This window comes from Vanessa tameamea, chromosome 22 (assembly GCF_037043105.1).
Source record: "Vanessa tameamea isolate UH-Manoa-2023 chromosome 22, ilVanTame1 primary haplotype, whole genome shotgun sequence".
In the NCBI taxonomy this organism is placed as follows: Eukaryota; Metazoa; Arthropoda; class Insecta; order Lepidoptera; family Nymphalidae; genus Vanessa; species Vanessa tameamea.
This window is the reverse complement of record NC_087330.1, coordinates 5,995,585-6,016,851: the sequence shown is the minus strand read 5'-3', so window position 1 is coordinate 6,016,851 and position 21,267 is coordinate 5,995,585. Positions and strand designations below refer to the sequence as shown.

The 21,267-nt window shown below is 33.8% G+C and overlaps 1 protein-coding gene across 1 annotated transcript in view; it reads right to left on the bottom strand.

The window, feature by feature from the left end:
- Positions 1–1,562: 1,562 nt before the first annotated feature.
- The window catches only part of LOC113396573 (cyclin-dependent kinase inhibitor 1-like), a 32,369-nt gene continuing 12,664 nt past the window's right edge, over positions 1,563–21,267 (bottom strand). The window contains exon 3 of the mRNA XM_026634563.2: positions 1,563–4,222. Within this exon, the coding sequence (XP_026490348.1) occupies positions 4,077–4,222 (146 nt within the window). The 3' untranslated portion in view covers positions 1,563–4,076. The remainder of the gene's footprint in view (positions 4,223–21,267) is intronic.

Here is a 21,267-nt window from a genome sequence, read left to right as displayed (position 1 = left end):
AACTCGTAAAGTTTTGATTTTTATAATTTGCAAGTTTCAGTGATAAATAAAATGTTTAAAAATTTGTAAAACCTAACCTCACACGATTTATAAATTATTTGTTAATCACTTAAATGTACTAGATTTGTGGTAGCATAGTTGAATATCGGTGACAGGATCACGTTTTCGAATTAAATCGTAATTTTATAACAATTGATGTGCCTAAGTGTAATACTCTATCGTAAATGTATATAATATAATGAGTAGTTATATTTATTTCAAGTCCTCGGACTGAATATTAGCGGATCGACGCCGTGTTAGCTATATATAATGTTTCGTGTTTATTGCATGTTGGTTCAGAAGTGTTTTAAAGACAATAACTTCTCATTTGCTCCAGTCGGTGACGTACAGTGCCAAGAGTAACCACTACAATAATTTGAACGACTATCCATCTGTATGAAACACCAAAAATATTACTAAACTAATGTGCTTCTTAAAAAGCGCTGTTTAAGTACCTGTGTTAATTTTTATTGAGATTGATAGCAATTATTATTGTTAATTTTGTCTGTCTGTAGAATGTACGCCACTGACTGTAGTCCTTGATGTGTAATTGCTTAATGCATTTGAATATAATTAAATTTTGATCTACATAAGCGTCTAAATTTTTACTGCATTGTAATTTGTAAAGAGCTACATTTTACTATATTTTTTTCGTTCGGAATTTGTCAATTTAATTTTAACACTTCAGAATATATTTGTACTGACTAGTAGTAGACTGTTTTCTATTCAAAAATATAGTCTTACTTTAACACGATAAAATTGTTGTTGACACGTAGTTTGATGTCATGACTCATGGTATGTTAGCTTAGAGTTTACCAAATTTTTATAGCACGCCACAGGATTTTTTGCATTTCCAATTATTGTACCTAGTCAGTTTTTTTGTATCGAATGTTTGAATCGTGGACGATGACGAACACGCCGTGTTTATGGTGTACGAGAGACGAGCAATTGTATTTTATCATCTATACTCGCCGTGTACACGAATATAATGGGTATCGGTAGTTATGTAGACTTGATTGTGATATCAATAAACATTTTCATACGAGCATCCAATGACTGTTTCAATCATAACCCTTTCCTTATTTTTTGCGTTCGCTGGCTCTCGACGCGCGGGCGCGGGTTGAATCCAACGCTCTACGGGTGAATGGAGTTTTATTTATTGTCTTCTCACCACATATATTTTTAGATCAAAAATTCTAATCACAATTCATTGGAATTGCTAATGGTTACATATTATTCCTTAGTGAATATATATTACAGAAGTGTTATATTATGAAGCAAAATTGTTTGGAAAATAATTTACTGTATGTATGTGTAAAAAAAATGCTTAAATACACTCCAAATTTAATATGAATATTTTTTTTTTCAAAACTAAGGTCTAGAATAGAATATAAGAAATATAATAATATTATTCTTCAGTATAAATATATTACAGAGCAAAATTGTTTAGAGAATCAATTTACTGTAAGTTTATTTTTAGTAATGTTTTTAAAGGTAATTGAGGATAGAAAAAAAACAACAAATACCGTATGAAGTAAGTTTTTTTAAAACTAATTTTAAGTTTTATACATTACACAATATAATGATATGGAACTCGATACACTATAAAACATTAATTAGACAACAGTGGCCGAATATTTACAGAATCGGGCGGGGGGTTCCCGCCGCGAGACATACATATTGAAATAAACGTGATACATATGGACATAAAACTATTCGGCTCGGACTCTCAAGCAGTTGTGCCTCTGGAGCTTTAATAATTCGCAATATATATTTCTCGTATCCCAAGGGCTCGCTGACTGTTATTTTCCGCTAAATAAATACACGTGTGCGCAATATGTACAGTGCCGCGAGTCTACCGAACAGCCAGCGGACTCGAACAGACTAAATATTCAGTCAAAATTTACACAAATCATACATTAAGAAAACTTTATATATTAACAAAAAAAATAAAAATTATATTTGATGTATTAAATTATTTCTCATTCGCTTTGATCAGCCAGGGATACAGTTTTTGTAGTTACTCAAGTTTCCTAACGTCATTTTCAGTAACTAACACTATTTTAAACAAAATATATATATAAATATATATATAATATGACAAATTGCATACAGTAAAATTATGTTCTGAGATCATATTTAATACATCACAGGTGTTAAAGAGAATATATTAAATTAAAATTATAAGAACGAAGTGCTTCCGTGTCCAAACCCTTCAAACGAATACAATCTCTTTACCTACAAAGAAGTTCGTCGCGCGACGAACGTACGACATTCGAATAGAATTTTTAAACAATAAAATTATATCAAACACTTGCGGTGTAATCTCTTGAACAGAAGCCTTCAAGGTTACAAATATTCGTCCAAAAACTACTGGTTTTCGGGCAACTATTTCTAACACATTTCAATAACAGTGGGTGTCTTAAGCAATATCGAATTTTAATATGTAATTATTTTTGTGTATAAATCAGTTAGTACATATGAATAGGCTGTATGTATGTATGTCGCGTCTGTTTCAGAGATCACACGTAAACACAATTCATAAAATCAAGAACAACGTCAAACTTTATAAACAAGTCATATTCAACCGAACACCACGTAATGATTATAAACGCGACCTGGAGCGGCACTTTAATATTCTCTTAACATCGTCCAACCGTTAATTCATTTATAATTTCATTTAGTCTAGTCAGACCCACCCAGAGTTTTCACTTTGGCAGAACGCACCGGCATTCGGATGCCGATACTAAAACATAAAACCTAGCGAATTTAATCGTAAAAATGAATGAAAATGAGTGTCTTTTAAATATTCCACCGCGACCCTTCGACCTAAACGGACGTGAATTTGTACTTTAATAAAGGGATCGCGGTCTCTATCGTAATATTGAAAAAAATTTAGAGGTCCAATCGAAACAATAATTAATTAATTAAACATAAAGATATATTCCATTAAAATAAAACAACAAAACGAATACGCTTACACTTTAAAAGTTATAGATTGAACTCTTATTCAAAACACAAATACTCAACGTTTCATTATAAACATATTCGTATCTACTTTAATATTAAATTGGCAATAATTATGTTACGGTGAGGTAACGGGACAATCTTTTGAGTATTTGTATTTCATTAAATCTAACTTGCTTCTTGATGTTTTAATGAACTTTGGTGTCTTTGCAGCCACCGCGTCGGCCGCGGAGGTTGCAAAGACAGTTTAATTTTCATTCAACGAAATACATCGAGAACTCAACCACGTTAGTGAAAATTTAATTTCCACGGGACCGTGGTGGGTTTCCCGAGGCGCTAACGATTGTGACCTTCGTTGTAAACGTTTGAATTAATGCGTGTATAAATTAGCTCCGAATATTTATATATCTTGGTACCTTAAACCGAACACTAAACCTATCTCTACGACTACTATAACTTAATTTATTTGTCAAAGAGATCATAATAAACTTATAATTAATTGTCACATAATATAAATATATTGCCCGGGACTAAATATAAAATTACTGCAAGTTGTGAAATATCAAATGTTTTTGCCTGATAAAATTGTTATTGAGCAAAATTTGAAAGAGCTTGTGATGCTTCGAGTGACATTATCGGGTCGTAGTAATATATTATTAAATCATATGCTATTATAAATGTCTGAAACTATCTTACAAATTACTTAACGTTATTATATTGTTCTTCAATGCGATTGCATCATCGACAATCAAAATAAATTAAGAGATATAAAATAAATTTGCACAATTGCCTCACAGGACCCGCGCGAATCGAACGACGCCATGATACGTGGAAAAAAATATTCAAACATGATCTGAGGTAAATCCATTATCCAACTGAAGTCCTTTGACGCGACACCCCGTCCCGCCGTCCCGCGACCTCGGCTCCCCTCGGCCGAAGTTTGTTCTATTTATGACTCTAATATTACTCCTTGTTAACATTTCCAGCGTTCGTTTCATGTGAGCTGCCATTCGACATGTTTCTTCCTGCCGCTCCTGGCGTCCGATCGTCGCGGGGCCGGCGCCCGCGGCCTAGCTGGTGCGCTTGAAGTGCGCCTGCGCGAGCCGCGCCACCTTGGGGGGGCGGATGTGCGCGCCGTGGCCGCATTCGTGCTTGTGCTTGTGCGCCGGCGATTTCTTCCCGCTGGTCGGTAGCCGCTTGCGGGGTTTCAGGAAATCTGGAAATAAAAAATATATTTATAAATCACGTTTGTCGAATATGCCTGGAATGAGTGACTTCGGTCACATGTAACGGTTTCATTTTATATTATTATTGTTGCTAAATTAAAATATATGCGGCGGGTGTGTGCAGGGTAGGGGCTTAGAAAAAAATATACATTTAAAAAACGTAAAAGTAGAACGCATGCATTACTAGTTTTTTTTAAGCAACTTATGCATTCGAAGTGCTCGTAAAATCTACCGAAGGCGGGGCAACAGCCGAGTGATTTGGGCCAAATTTTACGACCTCAAAAACTGGAGTTTCGTTAAGACCCGGATGGCTGTTCATAAGACCCTTGCAGTTGACATTTTTACGACTCCATCCGTAGGGATAGAACCGTAAAAGAGTCCCACTAGCGCACTTAATGCATCGAATTCTTTTTAAAATATATCTCGGAGCATTTCTGATTTTGAGAAGCATAACATTAATAAATATAAAAGTTTTACGATCACTTTACTGCTGATTAATCTGTATTGTAATGGCTGCGACTGTTATAGGTTACATGTAACGTCTATTTTACAGAACGTCGTGTAAATTTCAAAGTTCATGAGCGTCGAGATTAGATAATGCGTACGTTGGAAATATGCGAGACATTGAACCTTGGTCTTGGTCATCCGTGCTTATGTTTCCTAGTATTTAACAGTAATTTTTGATTACCTATTGTACTAAAAACATACATACATCTATCTCAAATAACTAAGCGTAATTCGATCGATGTTGCGTACAAAAACGGCATGGCAACATCCGATCTGCTTGCTGAAGGTCAAAAACATTGATTGCCTTCGTCTCTGCTGACCACGTGGTTGACCAACGTACTACCCTTGTTAATGTGATAAGAAATACTATGTTGAACATGTAAAGTTGTAATATTCATAATCATATAAAACGTTATAAAGTAATTATCGTCGTACGTCAGTGATCAAGGCTAATTTTATCGAATGTTTTATATTTTGATCGAAATCTTTTATGGCCAAAACTAATGTCCTTGACTAAAACAATCTCGATAAGGAAACTGTGATATTAAACTTGTACATACATAACACGTTGGAACCAGTTTATATAACGGCCGAAGAAAATATTTTCGTTGAAATCACTGCTAAAAAACTATGGGGCGTCAATTTGTGCAATCGGGAATTATATCGATGACGTCACGGCCATCAAGGCCGACTGGTGACCACGAGGTTGTTGAATAAAGATTTCCCGCCAAAATTACACAAACCGCGTGTTCGATATTCAATGAATATGTTATTAATATATTCACTGAAGTCAACCTAGTAACTTTACGGATGTTTGAAGTACATTAAACATTTAAATTATGTGATTATATAATTGAAAACGTGTTAGAGAAAAAGTAACCTCTAATTCTAAATACGCATTCGATATATATATTTTCAATTCTTTTATAATTTTGCATTCATAAAAGAGCAAACAAACTAATTAAATTCTCTTACCTGATGCAAACAACGACAAAAATACTTTCGCAAATGTTACGCAATAGTTTCCCGCCAAACGTTCAATGAAGCATTTCGCGCCATTTTCACACTAATATAATGCGACCGATTTGCAGAGCGCGCTCATGATATGAGATTAAATCTACTGTAGTTTCGTATGTGTTTCGTCGGTCTATAAATGCTTACATTGGGTTCGCGTAAACATGCGGGTGTATGCGTAAACAAAATGGCCTTGGAGATCGTGCGCGTGCGCCGAGCGTGGTCGTGTCGCGTCGCTTCTATTCAAAACTCACACAGTTATCACTGCTTTGAACATTATCAAATTTTATCATTTGCAGACTAATACAACAGCTAACGTGATCTAATTTTAAATATTATGACCATGTGTTTTAGTAATGGACGAGTTTTAATTGTTAAATTTTGTTAAGTATTTTTGGGTGTTTTTCCTTTTACTTTTGTTGAACTGTTGACTGTTTACACGTATGTCACTTACAATTGTGAAAATATATGTTAGTAGCAGTGTTTAGTTTACAAGTGACTTTAATACGACAGCTAACTCTTTATTGAATTACAGGAATACCTCGGTTATTTTGGGCGACCTAAATATCTACATGGCACGACGGGCAGCGCACGACGCGGCGACGCTTGTTAGTTATGTACTTTATAATATTTCACTACATAAAATGAATTTTTCACTTTAAGAGTAGATAATAATCGCTGTTCTTTTGTAAGCTTTTAGCACAACTCGTGATATTTAATTTAAAATTTTGTTAACTAGAGATAGGTAATTAATTTAAAATGTAATGAAAGAATAAGAGAAATATCTTCGCTTGGCAACAATTGAAGTACTGTGACTGTAGTTTTAAACAATGCATGAATGCTGCGCACGCGCATCGAAGGCCGCGTCTGCTGGAGAGACATCCGTCGTAGTCGTTCTTACCCGAGTTGAATCTTTTATGGCAAATGATAAAAAATGCATATGAAAATTTAAATATCTTTATGATATAGACACGAAACGTGCAGCGCTCGTCCTGAGAAGCATCATGTTATCTCACTGGTCACGTTTCTATCACTATCGTATCTCCGGACTTCAACGAAATAGTTTCGTATTTGTCACTTTCCCTCCATTTTTGTCGCACGTATGCAAAATATGTAAGAAGTAACACGCATTCTGCGTTTAGTGACTAAAACTTGTAACACACGGAAACGGTATTATCAACCACCAATCAATCATTTGAATTCCACCTACACGAGTGCTTTACATTTTCAACTAAATAAAATAACAAAAATTACTGCATTATATTGTGCCCTCAAAATCACTGCACCGAGGCTTTCACGCAAAATTTCGTGAGGAGGGAGAAATGTTTAGCTGCTAAATGCTGGGCCAAGCGATGTTGCTGCAGGCTCGTGGGAATGACGAATGAGCTTCTGGTCACGATTCAAAAAAAATGTTGCTGTGTAGTTGTCTTTTTGGTACGTTGAATACTTTAAAGGCTTACTCTAGACGTATGATTAGTCAGGTTCATCGCGTGTGAAAAGTTGTTTCAACAAATAGGGGATGACGTATGTGGTGTAAACGGCCGTAATAATGAATACACGTGAATAAGACGACGATAGACTGCGCCCACGCGCTCTCGTCGTCCTCAAGACTCGTGTATTTCGAAATATATTTTTTAAACGCGGGCAATTTTACAAACATTTCTAACAATCTGTGGAGCTCGATACTGGTTTAATGACGTATAGCTCCCAAACAAGTCTAAACTTGATCGTGCGCGTCCCGTGCTCGCTACACTTGCTACACGTAATCTCGTCGGTAGGTGTGTATAGTGATCGTAAGGGGGTGGGGGGGACTTATCGAAAAAAACGGGCGCGGATTTGTCAGGCGTAGGCGGCGACTGCGCACCGCAACCAAACAGGTTAGTCGCCTCGTTGCCCTAGCGCATACTGACGTTTTTTTCTACATTATGGCACAGGGTTACTATCATTGCTAATATTTCAGACCTAATTAGTTCCAAGATTTAATAACAAGTTTCAACATAATTTATAAATACAACATTCATATGAATAATGTAGTTTACAGAATACCTTGCATAACGAGTTATTAGCTTTGATAAAGTTATATACGAGAAGTATCATACGTCACACATCTAGTTTTGGCAGGAAACATAATTGTTATGGCAATGACGGCTAGATAGCGAAACGGGAATGCCACTCGCTTGCATTGTGATTACGAACCAGTTCCCAAATATCTAGGTCAAGTGAAAGGCGATTCGATGTCAAAACGCCTGCTTATTGCGGATATATTGCGTTACGCGACCGACACACCGACGACTTTTTCTTCCTTCATGACTATAACTGAATGTTTTAATCAGTTATGCTCGATGTAAAAATAAATTGATTAAAATATGCTGTTCTTATTTGTGGCAGATGAACGTGTTTTTAATCAGTGGACAGCCCTAAACAAGTAGTCTAGCACAAATGGACGTTCAAGATAAAAAGAGTTACAAAAAGCAATCGTGTGCAGCTCGAATATCCGTATATCGTCGTTGTATATATATTATATCTGGTACGCAGCTACTGGTTTTGAGACGTGGAAGCCTAAACAAACAAGCGACAGGCAGGTAGCGGGCATTGTATCCCTCTTAACATTTGTCCAATATTATCTGATATAGTTTATTTAAATTGTGGTCACTGTCATCTTTTTTATTTGTCTCGTCTTGACGAGAGGGCCTTTTGTTTTATCGCTTGGAATAAAGATAGCGAGCGTGACAAATATACTTCCTCGGCTTTCTCGAAAGATTTACTCGACGTCAAAGACATTTCGATTTATGATCTTTCGCGTACATAGTAGTTACAAAATGTCGAGAATTCGATTTAAATAAAAGCTGATGGGCGATATAATTGTTTAATTAAATTTAAATTTCCGTCAAAATAAATTATATCGTGCATAAACAAAGCTCTCGCAGGAAATACCATTGTAGTCATTATAGAGCTCGGCCAAGTGAGTCACGGGACGCGTCCAGGTTTGTTTATTAGCCCATTTACTCAACGTAGCGGTGATGTTGTTCAAACAATAGTTACCTTCTCCTTACTTTCGTTTTCGTGTGCCGTTTAAACACTTTCAGCAATATAGAATTAATTGTATCGTGTTAATTTTATCGCAAGCAATAAATGTCATTATTCTATAAAAAATACGATCTCATTTTTTTTTACTAGCTGTTGTAAAATATACTTAAAATGCATGCTATTAAATAGATCAAAATTACAACGTACAAGCTATGTGGTATTAAACAGGTAATTCAGACAAGTCTAGAAGCCTGTCTTGTTCGCTGCAATTATTCAGATTTGATCTCTTAAACAGGATGTCGTAAATTGGATGTTTCGCAGCATTGAATTCGAGTTGATACATCGAATTAGCGTTTTTGTCCGAGTGCATTTTTTGTTGCATTAGACGGGACGGTATAAAATTAGTAAGTTACCTCTCACTTCAAACGAAAATAGGTTCGAAGACCAAAATCATTTGTAACAAATAAGGACTAAAATTGTCTGCTAAGTTAGTGTTCAGTTTACACGTTGTCAATAATATCAACACCGAAGTGAAACATGTTTGCTTGGTTATTGATTTTGCTTGCACTTGACAAAACCTTTGAAATTGATTTATAGCTTGACCGAAAGACATACACGGGTTTGTGACGTATATCGTACCTATGTTTAATTTTAGGCCAGAACAGGAATTTCATGAATAGAAAGATTGTGGAATGTTGATCGACTTACGTAACAGACGTCATTGAAACTAGAAATCAGCATCATAAATATATTCGATTAAATCGATAATAAACAATCGCCGAGCGAAATATAAAAGTAATACAGTATCAATGATCGTAGTTTATTCAGAAAGCGCATAGAAACTAGAGATAAACGTCGTCGTAACTGTGAAAGTAAGTGAGAAGGAAGCCATTGTTGCGTGTCCAAGTGGTAAACACAGTGAATGGCGAATATCTAATGACGCACCGTGTAATAGCGCTGTTTATTTATCAAACTAGCAAGTTTTACAAACTTTTTTTTTGTATAATTAGACAAATGTTATATTTAGAATAGCTTTAAACCGAGTGGCTCAGTAGTTAAAACCTATGAATCTTAACCGAAGGTAGCAAGTTCAAACTTAGGCCAGCACCAGATTTTTATATGCCTAATGTTTTAGCGTTGAAAAACATATGCATGAAAATCAGCCACATATCCAACATTGGAACATCGTTATATTTTCAAAACTATTAGAGACCTTTAAACCAGCAGTGTGACATTTAAAGGTACTGAAAATAAAATTTGCAGTACTTTATTTGTAACTGAAAAGAAAAAAATATCAGGAACCGAAACCAATACATCAATAGATTGTTAAATCTTTAAATAAATTATAGATAACCAGAATTATACCGACGATTAAAAAAAAAACAAATATAAATCACTAGAACGTGATGAAATATTGCTCGACTTTCCGAGATTTTGTTTAACGATACGTAAATTAAAAAAAAAGAAAACAACTTATAATTATTTACCTGATTTCTCTAATGTTACCCTGTGGGTGTTACGGGAGGTTCAACGACCTGACTAGTTAGGTTCTAGGAGCAGGTGTTCGACTTGGACATCTCGTTTATTACATCGAATCGCTTTAGATCGAATGAAAAAGTTTTATAAGCCACTTTCGTGTATAATAGCATTTAAAATGGTTACTTCTAATCGTATTGATTTAATTTATAACGTAAGGTCCGGGGATTCGTATTATAACGTCCCCAATAGTAATAGATTTTTATGACCCAAGACGACCGTAACCATTTTAATAAATTGTTTTTTATAAGATCTTAATTATAGTCGAATAGCGTTTTAGAATTAATGAGATGATATGCCCATAATATAATGTATAAATGTTTGTTAGTTGAAACAGTAAAAGGTATTATTGCGCTAATGAAAACGTATTCAGAACATTGAACAACGTTTCCATTGAAAACAATCATTCGGAGAGTAAACGTGCACAGTAAGCGAATGAGGAGCCTTAATGAATGGCTAATAAAGAACACCCGGTGGGCGGCAAGTTCAAAGCAAGGTGGGGTACGGACACAGCAGCCGTGTATGCGCGGGCGCATCAGCCAGAGGCGATCAAAGCGCCGCCATTATCAGCCACTTGAACTATCATGGATGGTTCTCATTTTGAGGTAGCTACCGGCGTACACAGTATCTTTATAATCTATATTCGATATTCGTTTTGAGTTTACAAACGCATTCCCATGAGGGGGTGTAGGTTTTTATTGCTAGGTAAAGTGTATGGGTGGCTTTTTATGATTTGTGTAAACGTTTCTGTTAAACTTATTTTATGAAATAGAAGAACCTTTGTTTCGGATAAGTTTTAAAAATTGTGAAAAAACTTGTAGCATTTAACTTGTCATAAAATAAAATTGATTAATGCCATTTTAATTTAAGAATCAAAATCTGAATGAAATGTTTTACTATTAGATTATTTTTACTTACAAACTACTCATCAAACATCCAAAAAACTTTAACAGAATGATTATATTCGTAACGTCCAATTGTGTTTTTGACGTAATTCTAGGTAACGTTAGTAAAGACCGACCAATTTTGACAAACGAAATTACAGCTCAAATAGAAACGGTTGGAGATTAAAACGGACACGCAATCTTTATTCCCATGGTCGTTAAAATTTTAAATACTTAGAAACAGGAGCCGAAATAGCTCTATAAATCGGGAATACAATGAGATCGATAATTCCAAAGACAGGTAACGGGTAAAACGGTAGCTAAGTAACTAAAGAACAATGTCTGTATTGTATAACGCATTATTCCGAGATCTGGGTATTGTTGTCAATGGAGACAAACGGGTTGATGTCTGGACCACTTTAGATATAAACATTGGTTTATCTATGCTCAACAAGATGTAACGCATTGTGGAGATGACCTAAGGTGACTAAGTTCGACCTCTGGACCAAATTTGGGAACAGCTTCTGTTGTTCATCACACATTGTGCGATACAATGGATAGAAAAGATGGGATCAGAGAGGGGCGAAGCTGCTAAGTATTACACGAACAATAGACACAAAGACTGGTGTATGTTTACCCATGAATGTGGAATATAATGCACAATAGCCGATGCTATGCTAATAAGTTCGTACAACAGGTTCATACGACTATTCTCAAGATAAGTCTACGTGTATAACGAATTCGCGTTTCAAGTTAAATCGTGCATATTTAGGGAGGGATTGCTTGTAATCTCGTTTTTAAATGGTCTATTTAGACGTTTGCTAACTGTAATGGTGTTCTTTGTTAAGCAAATTAACTAAATTACATTCTTTTTGCTATTTTCTATTATGAATATTTCGTTGTAATGTAAAGTGGTTAATTAATTCTGTACTTCTTCACGTGAAGAGGATTTTTTACTTTCGATCCAATTTTAAAGCAGCTGATAATTGGGTAATATTGCTCATTTCGAATCCAAATGTCGACATTTGGTAGATGCAGCTATTTAAGCAATTATAATCTGTGTAGTGGTTTAGAAGTCCGGGGCGCGGCATCTGCGGGCACATCTGGTGCGAATTAGCAACTCTCTCCGCGTATTAAGTTGCATCGCGCCGCTACTCGAGTTACTAGCTCAGTTCCATCATGCTAGGTTTACGGACGTGGAATTAAAAGCGTTTAACTTAATGGTCTCTCGAGATATCCTTTAAAATGCATAAGTGCTAAAGATTACGCTTATCTTAAGTGGCGAAGGCGAAAGCTTGCAATCTTTCGAATGAGTGGCGGTGATTTTTTTCCTATTATGAACGTGTTTCGCCGCTTTGATCTCATTTAGGATTTTTTTATCCCGTCTCAAAAGAGGTTGAATTTTTAACGTGTAATTTTTTTCCGCTATCCGAGGACAGTGATTGCTTCACTAAGCTTTGGAGTCCATTAAAAAGTAATAAAAATTTGTATCCTTTTTTGTTACTAAATGCATTTTATAATATTTAGTAGTCAGGACACAGTTCATTGGAACGTCTATAAAAAAAGTTTAATCTGAGCAGATACAATCGACGTTGGCAAGGAGGGCCGCGACCACCCGGTAGGTGTGATCTATTTCCTCAAAAACCTGTCTTCGTCACGATTTTTGATTATGTTTTAAAAACGTATTGTGCCAATAATCAACACCTTTCAACGTATACCCTCGCTTTGTCTGACGATGAGAAATTAAATCGGAACCAATAAAACACGAACGGGACAATGAAATCGTAACTGTACAAAACTTTTCGTTAACTGTATAATTTTTCATAAATAATATTTTTACGACATTATTATGCACAGCGTGTAAGGTTCTTAAAATTTTTACTAACTAACATTTATGAGTTGACCACTCGTTTGGACAAATTCCACATATTAAAACGTGTGAAAGCAAAACATTGAAGGGTCGAGGTTGACACCAGTCATAAAATTACTATGCGTACGCGCAGACCGGGCGGGGTCGCATAGTAAAACGATTGGTCAAGCATTGATGGATCAAATAAAATGATTATTATTTAAGAAAAGGAATAATGAATATGGGTCAGCGACGGTCTTGGGAAAGGAAATGGTGTACTGAAGTTGTTACGAGTTTGTTAGTTACGAGTTATGAATAATCGAAAAGCAACTTGCGTAATAGGAGCTATGCAATTTGTATGCCACGATGATTTGGACACCGGATAGGATACATTTACATGTGATCGAATATATCGTTTGTCTAATAAATATTGACATTATTTATATGTAACAGGAATCTATAATGTTCGATAAACTTACTGAAACTTTCTACCATTATTGGGTGCTAATAAATAACAACACTATAAACAGAACTAATTTCATTTTGACGTGGGTTTAATAGGATCGTATAATGCAGACACAATTATCTTATAAATTTAATGTTAGATCTATAATAGAGTACTTTGAAGTAATGAACGCATTACCAGGAGAGAGCTGTTTTTACCTACAGCTAGACCTTTACAGCTCACACTCGTCCTGCACGTGTGTTGCAGTATAATCAATCTAACGGTACCAACTGGTGTAATAGTTTCGACAAGAGTTTAACAATGCAGTAGGTTAGCATCAAATCGAATACAAAATAAGAAAAATCGCGTTGAAAAATGTTTAAAACAATATTTTAATGGATGCACGTGTGATATTAGATAATTTAGATGTTTATCAAATTCGTGATGTGACCCGTGGGAATACGGGTCGCTGAAAACTGAACGGACCTGTTTGCGTATGCACATATATGCAAATATCGTGTGATTCGGATTTACACTGCTCGGATAAACTGGATCTTATCCGATTTAATATTAACTAATACTCGTTTATTGACTTTCGTTTCGTTTTAAGCAGCCTCCGCGACTTTATTTTTTTTAAATCAAATTTAAAATTAGAATTAAAATTTCAAGGTGATATTAAAATATCGTAAGAACAAAAACAACACATTCGTTGTTTTTTTAATAGTAGCCTTTCCCACAAGATTGCAGTAAATATTTTTGCATGTATTAATATTGTTAAAAGCTTACCGTTTATAAATATCAAAACAAAACGTACCAAAACATTTAAAATTTTAACACAAAACCATTCTTATAGCTTTATGTTTTAGGTTTAAATTGCTATTCACACAATTAATTTTAACATCCCGCTGTGTAACGTATAATGCAGAATAAATTCATTCCATCTCAATAATTTAGTGTAATTGCATGATTACATTAATAATTATTTTGTATCGAATTTGCATAAAACAATAGTACTTAAAGGAATAGGACGTGAGACGCCTTAAATTATTCCTGTATTATAAAAGTGTTTTGGAGTGTAGCAATTAAAGGGTTTACGACGGCTATACGGGGATATATACATTTTATTGTTTCTGTAAGTCAAATAAATTCCTTGTTTCGACAGCGCTCCTTGAGTAATTAGTATTAAATGTGTGCTATATATTTTATTGTTATCTATAACGGTCTCTTAGCCACATTGACGTTGGATTAACAGGAGTTTTGGAAATATAATCTTAGCTCTCATAAACTCTTTAAATGGAAATCAATCTAATACTTTAATCTTCAAAGTTTCTAAGTATAAAAATACAAAATTTTGGATTTTAAACCCTTTCGATTTAAATCTTCGTGATCTATCCACTGGGTTCTCATCATTATGCAAAACGTAAAGCCGTTGGTCCAGAGCGATGAGAGCGATGGGATGGAGTGTAAATGTGAACTATAATTTTTTCCGTAGATGACTACTCATTCTTTATCAGAATATCACTATGAATTGCGATGCTGCTTTTAAACGACTACTTTCGCGAAACGTACGTAAAGTTAATATTCAATAAAACTGTTAAGCTTAAATACACTAACTTATTTTTATTCAAAAAAAAAACAGTTGTTCTGATAAAAAACAATCTTTGTTTTAAGTATTACGATCGTGTCTTGTTTATGTTTAGTCGTTTACGACCTATGTCGTCCAAGGTTGCTGATAACGGTCAGTGTAACAACCGTATAATAGTTGAAATAAATTCATTTTCTACACTTATTTTTTGGACAGTACAGTTATGAAATGAAATATAACGTTAACCTTGAAATTGTGCTAACGGTAATTGACTAATTGTAAATTTTGAAAGTTATAACTTATTTTTATATGGAATTGAATGTTTGATGTACGTTTTAAATGGTGATTTACGTTTATGATGGTCTAAATGTACAGCCATTTTTTGATAATTTATTTGACTGTTCCTACGTCAATCTTAATACAAACCTGAATTGTTCCACAATAGTATCTGAAAGAATCAACGGAGATACGATTGTCTTTGTAACGAATTTTTTTCAAGTTAAAAAAGTATACATTATTGCGAAGAACATGATTGGTACATAAATTATATATTTATAACGAAACGGATGTTTGGAGTTTGTTTATCATTAATTGTTTAATGTTTTTAAATTGTAACAACAAGCAAATCATTCTAATACCTCCCCACACATGGAACTCTGTCAAAAACAAATATATGTAAAAATAAACAAAGAGCATTAATTTGTTAGCGTTTGAAATCACTGAGCGTGAGTTCCCACAAATTATGGCGCCGAAAATATTTTATTACGAGAGGGTTGCAAGTGCTTTGATTAAAATGGGCAAAATAATAGACGGTATAGTATGGGAACTGATTTCGCTTTCTATGAAATTTTGTGTTATAATTGTTGATATTTTTTATTAGATTTAAGCCGCATAGTTAACGATTAACAGAGTATATATATATATATATGTAGATATTATCATAGATAAACAGATAATGACAAAATAGTTTAGTAACTATTTTTCTATTAGTCAACCGATTTTTTGGGAAGCGTTTGACGAGACTTCAAACAATAAATGTTTTGGAAAATTTTTAATTATTTTTTTTTTAAATTATCTACAAAATAAAAATAGAGTAAGTAGAATAAAATAAATGTAGAGCATTTTTAAATGTTTATATTAAAGTTAATTTTAAAAAGTATTCGTGATGATCTCTAAATTTGACCTCAGTGTCGAACAACTCACGAGTTTAGGATTTAATTAATTTCATATGCTAACAGTTCTCATACATTTCCAATGTTTGTTGTTTCTGTGCAAACCCGTAACAATGAATTCCCGCCCACATCTCGCAGATGACAGATAACGTAAACAAATGTAAACGTTGCACACTGCGCATGCGCGAACAATATTTCTCGAGGCATGCACTCTTTTGTAAACAGCCTAATATTGCATTATGTATATAGAGTTCATTATTGAAAAGAAAAACTTATTAATTTGCAAGTTTCAACTATATTTTTTTTATTGATTATTATTTGCCAGTAGCAATCAAACAAATAAAAATCAGTTGATAAACATAATAAATAAAACATTATAGTAAGTTATCTAAAGGTCTCTTTGCCTATTTATATATAGATAATACAAAAGACTGTTCGTGATATTTTGAAAAAAAAACATCTATGCATTACACTTCTAATTTAATACATATTATATATTTCTAAATGAGCCAGACGCGCAGTCGCCTCGCTGTAAATACACAATCAGTACAGCTAATATACCTACATAATTTATGCGACGAATACTAAAAGACAATTTTATCAGTTTGACTACAAAATATATATGTAGATAATTTATGATTATCACTTGTTTTGATCGAATTATCTTGTAAAATTGCTTGTACAATTTCCTTTTGAAGTAATTTAAAATTCGAACGTCTATTTTTTTAATAACCTACAAGTTGCCATTATAATATTATCGTATTATCTTTAGACTTTCTCAAACGACAATAGTGTAGTAACAATTGAGAGTGCAAGGTACTAGGGTAACAGTAACAAAGAAGAGATCTTTGACCCTTTGGCCCGGTTCCCTACTGAATGTCATGTGGGTCTTGCGAAATGCTTTGTCAGACCTGTTAGGTACAATTTGAGCAATAAAAGTCAATTACCTTTGTTAGACTTAATGGCTGCTGCGAGTGACAATAGATGACGTACCTATATAAAAACATTTTGCGCGGGTTTTTATAACACTTTTTTTTTATACATACATTTGGAATTGATTCGAAATAAATATGATTATTTGTTTGTTATAACACTGCAAGGTCTTTTATTAAATTGAATGAAAGGTAACATACGTAAACTCACCAATAGAAACCGCTAAGTTATTTTTCAACGACGTCATCAAAAGAAAGTAAGAACAGAGTTTAGTTTGAATTTTTAAACTCAGAAATTTACTTTTTCTTTCATTACCATTCATTCGTTCATTTTAAATGATTTCAAGAGACAATGTCTTTTGTGTCTGTCGGACACGTAACGGCTCTACCGAGTGAGTTTTGTTTAAATCCCTTTCACGTGTACCGACCTTTAAAAAAACCTCAAAACATACCGCTAGTATCAATATATATATATTTTATCTTGATTACACGTCAAATAGTTACGTTTTCCCCGAATGAAAAGTACATAAAACCGTTACATTTTTAATAAGAAAATAATTGATGTCAAAACCACAGCGAGAGAAAGCGCTGTATCACTTTAATTATCGCGCCCTACTAGACCAGCGAATTCATCATCCTATCCATTATAAACTCAATTAAATCTCATTACCATAAAGCAACAGAGGGCATTTTTCTAAGACATGTCACCACCTTTGTCCCTTCGTAACCTACTCCATAGACAACTTAGGATCACAATGGCCACAGTTTGACCCTCAATGACCATGGAGAGCATGGGAGCGGGTCTTATTTGTGTATTTTGAGCCATAAACAGTGCATTTTATGATTATTTTTTTCACGAAATTTAAATTTGAATGGCTGAATGCACATTGTCCGTTGTGCGAGCTCGTGGATGCAGTGCGCAGGTACCGTAGATGCATAATCATTAGAAATTATCGAAGCAGGAATGCGTGCTATATTGCATGGGAATTGCATTTCATTTGGAGGGAGAAGTGAGATTTGGTTTTAATTTTTTTTAAAACCTTATCCAATAAATATTTTTACGTCGCGGTGTGTTTCAAACCTAATACATATTTAAAATGATTTCATTATATAGAATCGATCGTGACTATTTGAAATCCTGACATTTAATCAATTTAAATTTAACCTCTTTTATGTTTAAACAATTTAATAACTATTCGACCTATTTCCATTTCGATTCAATGAAGACGTGTCAACTCGTTGGGAACTTGAATAAGAAACAGAATTGCCTTAATCCTCGCATAATAGTCGATCACTTGGTTCCTTTAAATCTTGAACATAAAAGATTTATTTTGTATGAAAGACGTTAAGCTCAGTGTATTTAATACTGAAACTAACATACCTACATACAAAAAATATTCTAAAAACTTATTCTTTTAATATTCCTATAATATCATTTAAAGGGTAACATATACTAAGCTAAACAATAACATACGCGTCAGGATTAGACTCACGCACACACATACTTACACAATCGTACACAAGGATAACAAACAATAATACAATGATTTTCATTCCTTTTCGGTGCGTACGCGCATGCTACCCGTTGCGATCGTTATAGTGCTGTCCTGCTCACAAGGTCATTGGCCGCGCATCTCCGACAAAATTGCATCTAGTGGCCAGGCAGCTTCCCCCAGATAGAACCAATTTCTGACCAATTAAAAGATAATTTTCTAATCTTAAATGATGGTATTCGCGATATTATTTACGGTTCATCTCTGCGTTAAATTATATTTAAAATAGAAATCAATAAACAAATTTCGAACCATTCTTGCGAAATATAGATTATCTGTGACCCAGTTAGGTTAGATAAGAGAAAAAAATATAACGCAATATTACGACAAAGCGCGCACGCGATATGCCTTTATCCTAAGCGAGTGACCGTTGGATTGGGTTCAAATTACTATAAAAAATATCAACGTCCCGTAGTATTTTATTTATGGCGTAGTAGAGAATATCAAAAAAGATAAGCTTAGTCTTGAAGAGAAAAAAAAAAACCAAAACAACTTTTTCTTGCACCGAAATCTTTTACGAGCGGCCTCGAATAGTAAATGAAAGGGACGGATTATTTTCCATCCCTTTCTAACAGGAGTAACAAAACCTGATCCTTTAGCATTAATAGTTCTTTGTAGGTTTCTAGGAACATGTTGCGTTGATCTTTCATCTGTAATTCAAGTTCAAAGAAATGGACCACTTGTTTTTGATAACCATACTATTTTAACTTATAAATATTTGACCTAATTTTAAGATGTTGTGTTGTACATACGCACTATTACGATTTTATAAAGAAAAATGCTTATATATAAAGTAGGTATTGTAGAACATCGTGAGGATGTGAATACAAGCCACACATATAAAAGTTCCATAAGTGGTGGAATAATCTCCAAACCTTCTCGAGTAGAGAGCTTTAGCCCAGCAGTATATAGTATATACCAACCAAAGTAATAGTACCAACTACATATTAATATAGCTTATCTGGACTTAGGCTCGACAGATGTCAGGTAAGTACGTTTTATCGACTGAGGTATCTTGATTCTAGTTTAGTTACAATAACGTATGTATTCATCAAATAATTATTTATTAATTGCATGACGAAGACATATGTATGTATAGGATTTCATTTGAGTCGTTCTTTATTTACATTTTCGTTAGTTTTTATCGTCATGTAGTTTTATTTGTCACATCATAATCGTAATTGAAAATAGTTTTCATTTTTATGTCTTTAGTTTTTTGTTTTATTCCATGGACTTTGAAGGGGAAAGTATTTTTATATAAAACTAATGGAACGAGCAATTCTTTTTTTACGGGGCTCGCATCCACTAAAGAAATTTAAATAAAAAGCATTACTGAATACACTATAATGAAGTTTATTTAATTAAAATTGTGTAAATTTTTTTTTGTACTTAAAATAATAATTAGTTGACTTCACTGGTATATTTCTTACGACGCATATATTTAAAAGATTACCTAATTTTTAGAAAGCGCTTATCGTAGGTTATAGGTTAGTAGAACAAAAACTAAAAAAGGTCTTATAGGGCTAGCGAACTTGGAGTCAATCGATAACCCTTAAACTTAAGAAAAATATCTAAGATACAAATTGAATACAAAAAATATACATAAAAGATTTAGTTCGTTAGTAGTTTTAATGTTGATAATTTAAAAGAAACTTAAAAGTAGAAAATTTTAAAATGCATTCCAGTTAAGCAACCCTAAATAAAGGTTAGTAGGTCTAGGTCAATTCCACGGGCTAACGTGGGTAACTACGACAAAAGCACCACGCTAAGCATGTTGAAAATAACAGCAGTTTTAAAATCGGTGAAAAAAACTCAAGATAACTCTACTGGTTGTAGAATTTGCCACTTAAAGCGATGTAGTTTAAAATGCATTTATACTCAAGTGGACGCACTTGACCCAAAAGTTTCTTAAAGAGACTTATTACTGTGTCGCTTTCACACACGATAACGACACACTAATACCTTCATCAAATATTGTGGTATATTTTATTTTACTAGCAACACCAGAATATGGTGTAAGGCTATAATAGATTTACCACAGTTAAACACAAAACGTTTTAGTTAAAATTTAAATGAAATTCCTAAATTTAATTTCCTATATTCACGAACGGGTTTAAATCACTGTATTTATACAGATGGAACGATTACGAATAGTGTAACAAATTATAGATCACTATACATTTTGGTTAGACAATTTTATTCAAATTATCCTACAATTTCGTATGTTCGTAAGAAGGGTATCGGAATTTCGTCTAAGTTTATGATAATAATGCTTTAAAATTATATATTTAGTTTGTAGCTGTATACACACATCGTTAATCTCAAAAATGAGTTAAAGAAATGGATAAGTTAATATGAAATTTAGCGAGGAGGATGCCTTCCTATTATAAATATAATGTATACATATGTATATTTATAAATAACATTGCAATTAGGTGATTAATGATCGATAATGGTCAGATTTTCAATTGCAAATTATCACCATATAAAATCGATTAAAGAATACCTTTTTTATATGAAATTATTCAGGT